The sequence below is a fragment of the Lycorma delicatula genome, chromosome 12, assembly GCF_047948215.1.
Source record: "Lycorma delicatula isolate Av1 chromosome 12, ASM4794821v1, whole genome shotgun sequence".
Lineage (NCBI taxonomy): Eukaryota > Metazoa > Arthropoda > Insecta > Hemiptera > Fulgoridae > Lycorma > Lycorma delicatula.
In genome coordinates, this window is record NC_134466.1 from 75,661,761 (window position 1) to 75,673,625 (window position 11,865).

The 11,865-nt window shown below is 30.8% G+C and overlaps 1 protein-coding gene across 6 annotated transcripts in view; it reads left to right on the top strand.

The window, feature by feature from the left end:
• Positions 1-10,977, top strand: part of LOC142333482 (putative multidrug resistance-associated protein lethal(2)03659) — a 118,058-nt gene extending 107,081 nt beyond the window's left edge. For 5 of the 6 annotated variants that reach the window (XM_075380715.1, XM_075380718.1, XM_075380720.1 and 2 more), the window contains 2 exons: positions 5,778-5,888; positions 9,612-9,719. In XM_075380715.1, coding sequence (XP_075236830.1) covers positions 5,778-5,888; positions 9,612-9,668 — 168 coding nt within the window. In that variant the 3' untranslated portion in view covers positions 9,669-9,719. Of the gene's footprint in view, positions 1-5,777; positions 5,889-9,611; positions 9,720-10,172 lie in introns of those variants that run through there. The other variant, XM_075380716.1, reaches the window with a different exon arrangement.
• Positions 10,978-11,865: the final 888 nt, after the last annotated feature.

The following is an 11,865-nucleotide window of genomic DNA, read 5'->3' on the forward strand; positions in this document are numbered from 1 at the left end:
ATGTATATATAAAGCATGATACACTGATAAAATAGTTGAACATATTACAAAGGTTTATGATAATAATAAATTTAAACCTGCGTACCAGACAAATAACCACATAATAAAGCTACAATAAATTTTTTTTTTTTTTGTCTTCAGTCATTTGACTGGTTTGATGCAGCTCTCCAAGATTCCCTATCTAGTGCTAGTCGTTTCATTTCAGTATACCCTCTACATCCTACATCCCTAACAATTTGTTTTACATATTCCAAACGTGGCCTGCCTACACAATTTTTCCCTTCTACCTGTCCTTCCAATATTAAAGCGACTATTCCAGGATGCCTTAGTATGTGGCCTATAAGTCTGTCTCTTCTTTTAACTATATTTTTCCAAATGCTTCTTTCTTCATCTATTTGCCGCAATACCTCTTCATTTGTCACTTTATCCACCCGTCTGATTTTTAACATTCTCCTATAGCACCGCATTTCAAAAGCTTCTAATCTTTTGTTCTCAGATACTCAGATCGTCCAAGTTACACTTCCATATAAAGCGACACTCCAAACATACACTTTCAAAAATCTTTTCCTGACATTTAAATTAATTTTTGATGTAAACAAATTATATTTCTTACTGAAGGCTCGTTTAGCTTTTGCTATTCGGCATTTTATATCGCTCCTGCTTCGTCCATCTTTAGTAATTCTACTTCCCAAATAACAAAATTTTTCTACCTCCATAATCTTTTCTCCTCCTATTTTCACATTCAGTGGTCCATCTTTGTTATTTCTACTACATTTAATTACTTTTGTTTTGTTCTTGTTTATCTTCATGCGATAGTTCTTGCGTAGGACTTCATCTATGCCGTTCATTGTTTCTTCTAAATCCTTTTTACTCTCGGCTAGAATTACTATATCATCAGCAAATTGTAGCATCTTTATCTTTTCACCTTGTACTGTTACTCCGAATCTAAATTGTTCTTTAACATCATTAACTGCTCGTTCCATGTAAAGATTAAAAAGTAACGGAGATAGGGAACATCCTTGTCGGACTCCCTTTCTTATTACGGATTCTTTCTTATGTTCTTCGATTGTTACTGTTGCTGTTTGGTTCCTGTACATGTTAGCAATTGTTCTTCTATCTCTGTATTTGAACCCTAATTTTTTTTTAAATGCTGAACATTTTATTCTAGTCTACGTTATCGAATGCCTTTTCTAGGTCTATAAACGCCAAGTATGTCGGTTTGTTTTTCTTTAATCTTCCTTCTACTATTAATCTGAGGCCTAAAATTGCTTCCCTTGTCCCTATACTTTTCCTGAAACCAAATCGGTCTTCTCCTAACACTTCTTCCACTCTCCTCTCAATTCTTCTGAATAGAATTCTAGTTAAGATTTTTTATGCATGACTTGTTAAACTAATTATTCTGTATTCTTCACATTTATCTGCCCCTGCTTTCTTTGGTATCATGACTATAACACTTTTTTTGAAGTTTGATGGAAATTCCCCTTTTTCATAAATATTACACGCCAGTTTGTATAATCTATCAATCGCTTCCTCACCTATAATAAATAATAAACATAATGATTCATTTGACTTATATAGTTTGAGTGGTATTTATAAAATTGAATGTAATGATTGTGACCATACTTATATAGGCTTAAAGGATCTAGTGATCCTTTAAGACTAGATTCTTAGAACAGTTTAGAAATTATAAAAAAGGTAAACTGGTATCTGATCTTCTGATTAAGAATAAACACACAATATCTGATATTAGGACAAATATAAAAATACTGGAAATTGAAAAAAATATAATATGAATACAAATAGTAAGGGATTAGACATTTTAGAAAGATATTTTATATGTATATATATATATATTGTTACCACATATATGCCTAATTTAATATAGGCGGCAAAATACAGTATAGCGACTCAGATGCAAACTGGCTCACAGTATACGAACGCTCTGATATAAGTATCACTCCCACCGCGCAGTTCTCCCACCATAGTGGCAATGCAACCCCACCACTCTCAGGCTCCAATAAAAGAGCGTGCACGAGAGTGAATTAGCAAATCATCATCGACCACCACCTGGAAGAAGAAGAAGTTCCCGGGCCGGCTCAACTTGGAACCTCCCAGCAGATGACAACATCCCCGCCGGAGCAGCAGGCCTGACCGGCCTGCCAAGGGAGCCACCGCTATCTTCCCACCAACTCGCCGGCCTTCAATCGGTCTTGCCATGGCGGACTCAGTAGCAGGAGCCAGCCCAGCATGGAATCACTCGGGGAGAACCGCGTCGGCGAAGGACGACTGATGCCGACACGACAATGCGGGGTTCGGGGGGCCTCCACTGCCATGCTGTAGTGGGGACCCAACTGCCACTGAGGGAAAGCCTGGTCGGACTTCAATGGACGAGCCGCACGCAACTCCACGACTTCGCCGAAGACCAGCTTCTGTACCCAACAGCTCTTCTCAGACCTAACACAAAAAAAACTGCCATTTTCAAGGCCACCACAAGGTTATGAATCACGTGCCGTTCGAAGCCATTCGGCGATAATATATATAAATAAACTTAAAAATAAAGTTAATATGATCAACCTTCAGACAAATATGAGTATGACAGTATTTTGAAAGCTGCAGTAGTTGGCACCACCATCTATTTTGATAGTGATGTATAATTTAATATATTTCAATCAGTACAGTAAAGTAAGTTCAGATAAATGGATAACATGCATAATTGCTTTAAAATTAATTTAATTTGAATTTTAAATTTTTGATTTTTAATTTTAATCTGATTTCATGTCTTGACATCATATTTTTACAATTTAATTTTTAGTGTTGATTTTAATTAATTTTTCACAATTTTAAATTTGAATTTTTAATCTAGTTTAAGTTCTTAAAATAAAAAGATTAAAGGTTTTAAATTTTAAATAAAATAAATAAATTCACGATAAGTTATTACATTTACGAAGTTTGTAATGTAATTTGAGATGAATATATGAATATGTAATGCAGCTGATGATGTGAGTAAATCATGAAAGCGCTCCTGCATATATAGTGGAGTAAGGTAAGTCAGCTTACTTTATTTATTCTGTAATTTGGTTGATTTAATAAAATAAAATATATATATTTGTATGTATTACAGAGGAGTATGATTCTGAAAAGAATTGATTTAAAAAAAATAAATATACATATATTTGAGATTTATTTTATTTGAGATTACAATTTAATATTTTTACAAGATTTATATATGGATGGAATAATTAAAAAAATGAGTAAAAAAATTAATAATTGAAAACATGTTTTCAATAATATTGTGAAAGTGATAAAAATTGTATTAGCTTTTATTTGTAATTTCTTTTATTTCAACAGTAAATAGTTTTTTATACATGAATAAAAAAAATTTGTATTTTTTAAAGAAAAAAGAAATGATATTTCAAATTATCTATAACATATTTTTTGTGAAACCAAAACAAAAATTTTTGTAAACGTGCATTTTTGGCATTAGAGTGAAGTTAAACACATTCACTGATAATGACCCGATCAGGCTCATGACAAACAGTACCTTACATGCAGATTACTTATTTTCAGATCATGGCGGATTAATCTTGTCAATGTACATGACCCAGATTAAGGTCACTGGTTAGTATGTAGTTTAATTCTGTCAGTGTGATCTCAGCTTTGGTGTGAGGTGATTCTCATGACGTCAGCAGTTTAAGTTTATAACAATGGTTGTGTAAGATTCATAATTTCAAACATTTTATTAGTAGCCAAGACCTTCAGTGAAGTTTTTATTCATTATGTCGTGCTTTTTTTGTTTAATTTCTTTGTATAAGGTGTAGTTCAAAAGTAAGGGTTGATCAGTAACAAAATGAGAACAGTTGAAAAAATGAAAAATTTATTATTGGTTTCAAATACATGCATATGTACTTTATTTATTTTTTTACGTTATCATCATTTCATTCCAAACGCTTTTGATATCATGAAACAAGCGTCTTCAAACCCATCACATAAAATTTTGCTACTGGGATTATAGCCACTTTTGCTTAGAGATCTTGAACTATTCACATTCCTTGAATCATTGAGATGCAAGCCAGTTTTTGAGGTGTAGATGGAGATGGTAGTCACTGGATGTGTGATCAGTAGTGTAAGGGGATGATCAAAAATATCCCATCTGAATTTTTGAATTTTTTCTATTGTGCATGCAAAATCGTATCTGGATATCTGTTATTATGAAGAGCAATTCCTGGTCTTAGTATTTATTGCCATCGGTTTTGAATGGTACAATGCAGTTTAAAAAATGTTTCACAATATACTTGTGATGTGATGGGAGTTCCAGGTTTCATGAAATCAATCAAAAGCACACCTTTTTGGTCCTGGAATATAGTTGCCATGATTTTCCTTTGAAACTGAGCTTGTTTGAATTTTTTCAATTTAGGTGAACCGGAATGACACCACTGCATCAATTTTAGTTTCGTCTTAGCATTTTCATACAAAGAGTCCATATTTTGTCACAAGTGACAGTATGGGAAAAAATTTATCTCCCTTGTGGAGTTATCAGCAGTATAACAAACCAACTTTTCTTTAAGATTTTATTTTTTCACACACTGCAAAAGATACAGAGTCAAAATTTGAGCAGTTTCACCTGACACTTCATTAAAATGTAATAGTTTAACTTGAATTCCCTCCTCTAGATTGAAATATCTTACAAGTTTTAATTCACTTCTGTTTGAGCTATCCACCATACTGTTACGTAATTAATGTTTTCAAAGAACGCAACACATCAAATATAAATGACGAAGTAACATTAACAATAATTACCTCGGTTTTTGGGTCATATAACTTTTTAACCAATTTAGATGTGCAGTCTGATGTTTTGAAACGGAGCTTGTGTCTAGCAGTGTGGTATTAAAATGTAGCTTCTTTAGCAGCATACTCCAGATCACTGTTATTGTTATTCACATCTTTGGCTTTAAAAAATTTCTTGTTTGCTGAAGCAGTAGCATTAATAGTACAACTATATTTAGCTGTTTTCACGTGGTCTTCAATATCACCCTTTCCTTTACGTGCAGCAGAAAATTCTCCAGTACATAGTGTGCAATAAACACATTCATTGTTACTGTCATTACACAATTTCAAAAATTTGTATTCCTGTTGCAGGTTAACATTAAACACGCATTTTCTTTTGTTCATTGCTAAACGATGAGACAAAGAACTTATAGAGGTAAAATAATCAAAAATGTGTTGACGAGTTATTTCACACATGAAAACAACATAAACACAATGCCCCTGTTGTGTTACCAAATGACTAAGTAAAAAGTTGTGGCGAGACCGGTAGCCATGCCTCTATCAAAATAGACATCAGTGCTTGCTCCAGTGTTGACTGAGAGATGCACAACTGAAAGAGAATGTTTAAAAATCCAATGTCAAACATGTTGGTCTAAAATTTAAAAAAATTTTCAAATCCCGGACAGCAGTAAAAAATTAGGACTGTCCAGGCTAATCCCAGAAATATGGTAAGCCTAACTAATAACAAAGTTCATTATTAATAAGACGTATGACAAAATTAGATGTGGTTTTATTTTAAGATAATTTATAATATTCATTGCAAAATCAGTAAATTATAATTGCTTAATGAAATAATAAAATATCTCTTTATGAATAATGGAAAATATAATTACCAAAGATTTTTTCAGAAGTATAATTCATCCTTTCCTTACTGGTATCATGAACATCTGATAATATTTTGAAAGTCATAAGTAATTTATTTATAAAAATATATGAACTTCTTTTTGTTTTAGGAATTTGATCATCCATACATCCTTTTGAAGAATAAAGAAGGGTTCCTTTACAGAATGGTAGAACAAACAGGGAAAGCTACAGCTGAAACTTTACTTAATGTTGCAGCTGCTGTAAGTAAAATTGATTGATTATAGTTGTTATTGTTAGTAATCTTTTTTTTTTGGCTGTCAGGTTAGTTTTATGCAGCTATGAAGTAATGCAGTTAGATAAGCTGTGTACATATAAATACAGATGTGTTTATTTCAGTTTATGTTAGCTTCTGAAATAGCATTACCACTTATTGTTACATAGATAAGCGTAGAATAAGCAAGTAGTTGCATACAAGTAATTTAAACGTAATTATGAAAGTACAGTAAATGATTTAATTTGTTTCTGAAGAGAGATTGTGAATATATAGCTTGCATTCACAGTCAAATAATTAAATACAGTCTTCTGTATTTAATTACATGGTAGTTGGATTCTATCTTTCTACATTGTATAAAAACACGGTGACATGGTCTATTGTGTCTTTAAATCCAAGCATGCTTTCTTTTTCTCCAGGTGTATATAAGCACGATAGGATATAATTACAGTTGAAGTTTTCTTATGTACATTAAGAAACAAAAAAGCTCTCTAGTGGCTCTAGTAGCTCTCTAGTGGCTGAAACATCTACACTTGTAGCTTTGGCCTGTTTGTTTATGTTGTGTAGTGCATCTGATCTTCACAGTGATCAGTCGTTTTATTAATGTATGAAATATTGATAATTCCTTTATCGATTCAGTTGTCATTTAAATAATACAAAACTGATTGTATTTGGTAGTTAACCAATTCTATTATTCTATTGAGACTTGCACGTTATCATTTTCTTCAACAGCATCTATAGCACATCTTATTCTTTCAAATAAGTATTCGTATTTTTGTTATACATCTTATTTTTTAATATAATAATTTATATTTACAATTGCACTTAAGTTGCGTTTTTAACTACTTTTTTTTTTCACTTACTTTATTTCATTTTAATATTAAAATTTCAAATTTTCTTCTTAAATAATTGTTATGCATATGTCATTACGTTATACATTCACACATTACATTTTATACTAAGAAATTTATTCAGTATGAACATTTTGTATATATAAAAGTTGGCTCTACTGAAATAGGGCGTTACAATAATTATGTTAGTATTAAATGACAGTGTTTATAAATGTTGTGTGAAAATTTATTTGAGAGGCCTACATCCATTATATTATATTACTACAATACATCAAACACAGTAATAGTAATTACCTTCCTTCAATTTTTTGAAGTGATTGCTGGTTTAAACAAAGGATATTGAGTAATTACACTCATTAAATTTTTTTTTAATGCTATTTATTTAATTTTATTATCTTACAAAATAAGTAAATTATTTATCAAAAGCAATAATTCTGATTCTACTACAAAATTTACAATAATTTATAAACTTTGTATAAATAGTATTTATTTTTCCTGTTTACAAAAGGGAAACTAGCATATAGTTTTATCACTGAATAATAATACCTTGTCCCTTCTCTTCATAGTGAACTAAAATAACAGACCACTGAACAGACACTGTCAACATTTTTGTTCCAAATAGAAATATACTTGTGAAGCACGTTTTCCCATTCATCGGCCCTTGACAGTATTTATATAATCCAGGCATAGGGCTTTTCCTGACATAACATCATCCGATCCATCCTCGTTGTAGATGCAATTGTAATGGTCTCAAAACATCTATTGTCCAAAACTTCTACACTGTTCTAGAAATTCTTACTTGTTTCTCTTTGTTATTGTTTCTGACTTTTTGTTTTTTTAAATTTATTTCTATTTTACATTCTTAATTTATCCTCTCTTCCTTATCCTTATACTTCACATTACTAAAAACATTTCTGTGCATCACAATATTTTATATACTATAAATCGATAGTGTATTCTGACTCGTGTAAAAAAGTACTGTATTAGGATATAGAGTACCCAAAAAGTGAAATTTCAAAGCTATTTTGAAATGTAAGAGTATTCATTGGAAGGAAGAGGCAAGTTTTGATTAGAGGGAAGTAAAGATAATATTTTGTAGTCTTTTACAAGAATACATGAATACACAGAGATATCCCTTTTTATGTATGACCTATTAATTATTTACTTTTAGGAAATTAAGGGGTTATTATGAATTGGTTGTTACAGTGAGTAGTCATAAATTGAGGATCTACTATAACTTGATGATTTTATTCATAATATTAGTAGTTCAGAAAAAAGTGATAACTTGGGTATGGGCAGTGAATGTGATTATGGAAGTAGTGATGAACAGGTTGTAACTTTTTCGAGCTGTTGGTGTTTGGAATCAATATAATACAGAATTTGTAAGAAATAACACCTTTTCTTTTGTGTTTACTCATAATAGCATTGTTTGCTAATTTAAACAACCTTTTGGGACTCAATATAGCTCTGCTTCATAGTACGTATGTGCTCGCAATGGGTTCCAAGACTGCTTTCTGAAGAGCACAAAAAAAAGGAGAATGGCTATTGCTTTAACATTTTTGACCCGATACAATGAGGAAGGAGATGAACTTTTGGACCATATTATGGTCTACAGGGACAAAACTAGTTTCTCACATCACTCCAGCATCAAAACAGCAGTCAATGTAACTGCAACACTCATCATCTCCATTTAAGCGAAAGCCAAGCAATATCAAAATGCAAGATTATGGCAACTGTATTTTGGGATAAACATGGTGTCCTGTTAGTCGATTTTACGGCCAAAGAGATCACAATAAACTCAGCTGCGTACTGCAAGACTTTGACAAAGCTTCAGCGTGCCATACAGAATAAGCAACGTGGTCTGCTGACATCTGGAGTTATGTTGCTGCATGACAAAGCACGACCCAATTCTGCTGCATAAACTCTAATCGGACCTTTTAGGTGGGAGAAAATGGATCACCCGTCATACAGCCTGGACCTTGACTGAGTGATTATCACCTATTCTGCTAGCTGAAGCAGTTTCTCACAGCAGTCAGCGGTTTGACACCAATGAAGAAGTGTAAAGAGTTGAAGACTGGTTGTCTTCACAGGCAGCTTATTTCTATGACATGTATATAAACAATTTAGTAAAACGCTGTGATAAATGTTTATACAAGGTAATGTAGAAAAACATCATCATAAAGTATAAAGAGTAAAATAAAAAAAACGTTTTTGACAATATCTTTACTAGTTTTGTTTGTATTAAAAATGAACCTTACTTAAAAAATAGACCTCATATATGTCTGAGCACCAAAAAAAAAAATTATCAGAAAAAATCGAAATTAAATGTTTTTCAGAAGAAAGTTTAATAAAAGGAAATTTCTTGAGACAAAAAAGGTAAAACAAAGCAAACAGGAGTGGCTTAAATGTTAACATTAACTTTCATCTTAACTTTTTTTTTATTTCACTCTTTACGCTTTATGCTACTTTTCTACATAGTTACCTTGTTTAAACATTTATCATAGCATCTTACTAAATTGTTTATTTGTTTATGCAGATGTCATAGAAATCAGCCACCTGTGAAGACAACCAGTTTTCATCCGTGTCAAACTGCTGATGCAAGGGTGATGCATTTTGTAATTATATTGTTACTGGTGAAAAAACACAATCCAATTTAGAAATAGTCAAAGTAAATTCCATCAGATAACGCAGTGGGATCATTCAGGAACTTCTTCAACATCAATAAAAGTCAAGAAAACTAAGGTTTTCATTAGTTACATAACAGAGCCATGTTTCATCCCAAACAAAATACTATTAAATATTTTTTTGCTGTCTTACATATATTACTCTGTAGGCCATTTGCTTTTTCACGTCCTTTTCAGAGAACGGTCAAGGAAACCATGCGACAGAAATTTTCTTTTACCCACGGTGTTCACTGACAATATGGGTAAGAAAAATCTTGAAAAGTGAGGGGTGAGTGTTTTATCAACAGTAAATTGTATATCATTGTTAATTTCATTTTTGATTGTTTGCTTTAATTTTTCAGTAACAAAAGAAGGCTATCCAAAATAATTTTCATCATGGATATTTGACCTTTGTTTATGAAAAATGGTACATTACTTTTCCATACTTCATCTATCATCATTCACGTTTCTTATTTAGTTATAAAATTCTAAATGATTCATTTAAAAACTATGAATCATTTTTTTAATATCACACTATAGGATTTTTTACTTTTACACACTTTTGAAACGCTCAGAAAAACACTATAAGTCAATTTTAGTCATGAAACACGTTTCACACTGAGGTAGTTCATTTAAGAACTTAACTTGTGAGAAGACACCTGTACAAGTGTTATATGAAAACATTCTTTGCTTTATGCGTAAACCTCATATATGTAACAGTTTATCTTTCTTTTTGCTTATGTTAATTTTTTTTTTCAGAACTACAAACCGTATATAGATGATCCTGAAGTTTCTTCATAGAAAAAAATAAAAATGATACGTAAAACTTGTATATATTATTTTTATATCTACTTATTGTTTTAAATGCATTCCTCTGAAATGATGGAAGAATTAAATACTGTAATTAAAAATAGTGAAAATATTACTTAATATGTTTTTCTATTTATTGTACTTAAAGTACTTAAAAGAAAATTATTGGCTTAATTACTGTTTATTGAAAATCTTTGTTAAAATGTATGTATTACTTGTTATAAAACTTTTAGTAAGAAAAAAAAAGTGTAATTATTATCTTGTGATATTGCATGTTAAGAATAAGTATTGTTTCTTAAATGTATTTTATATGTACATTGTATCTGCTGCCAGATCTACAGAATCCAGATAAGGCATAAAAGCTTGGCACAAAATTTAAAAGAAGCACTGCATAAAGAATTCAATACTACAAAGATATGTACTGCAGTCATGAATTCTTCTTTCACAGACGCTACTATCCAATATGAATATAATAATACCCATTAGTATATTTAATTGGTTTCCATAATTTTTATGGATTTTATTTTATGCGTACAAGAGTTCCTTTAGGACAGTTTTAAATAAAGCAAATTTTATTGAAGGCTTTGGCTATTTCTAAAACTTGGTATAGCATTTTTGACAATCCATTTCATAAAAAGATTTAGTTTTAAAAATATACCTTTCTTATTTTATGACATTATTTTATAACTAAAAATGGTTAAATGTTAGTTGTCAGTTTTTTAAGTTATTTAACCAGACCTAAGTTTTATTATCATGAAATAAATCCGTTCTGTATTTATTATAAATTAATATATGTTACACTGTTTAAGATTTACTTGTATTCATCATCATTATTCTAAATATATTATAAAGATGTTTATTTAAATAAGGTATGTATTAAAAAAAAAAAAAAAAAAAAAAAAAAAACTAGTAATTGCATCTTTTTCTGTTGCTGAAATCCCACAAGGACTTCTTCTTTTTACCCCACTCGTTTAAAACTATACTGGCCCTAACAAACATCAGCTGTTTATATTTGAAGGGATGTGTCCACTTATCAAAATGCCTCTCCCAGACCAGGCTAACTCACTAAAATGCACCAGCACATTGACATCAGCAGAACGTGTTGAAATGCTTGGCCAAAACATATTAAAATATGGGTGGCCATTAACAAATAAAGGAATTCCAGCTAATGATTAAACATAACAGCAATAAAGCCCAATAACAGTACAATGATGGTTAGAGGTAATAATTTAATCATGGATAGTCTATTCTATGGGTAGCTGTACCAGTATTTCTATTTATGACTGTATTATAAACTATTAAACAACAATTATTAGCTATTAAAACAAAGTAGAAAAATCAGACAGGTTTGCTGTTTAAAGAATTAGGTATTCAGTTCAAATTATTGTATCTAAACTCAATCTACAGAAAAAATTTTAAAAAGAAAAGAAAAACAAAAAAGTAATCTCCACACTTCACATATTTATTTACTCATAAGCGTTTTACCAAGAGAATAAAAAGAAAGTTAATTAATCTTTATGTTAAAATACTACTTGATATAATTACAACTGTTAATTATAATGATTTAACACATTTGATATTTAAAAAACTTAATTTCATCTAGACATTATTGTTGTAAGAGAAAGAAATTAATCAGTTCCCT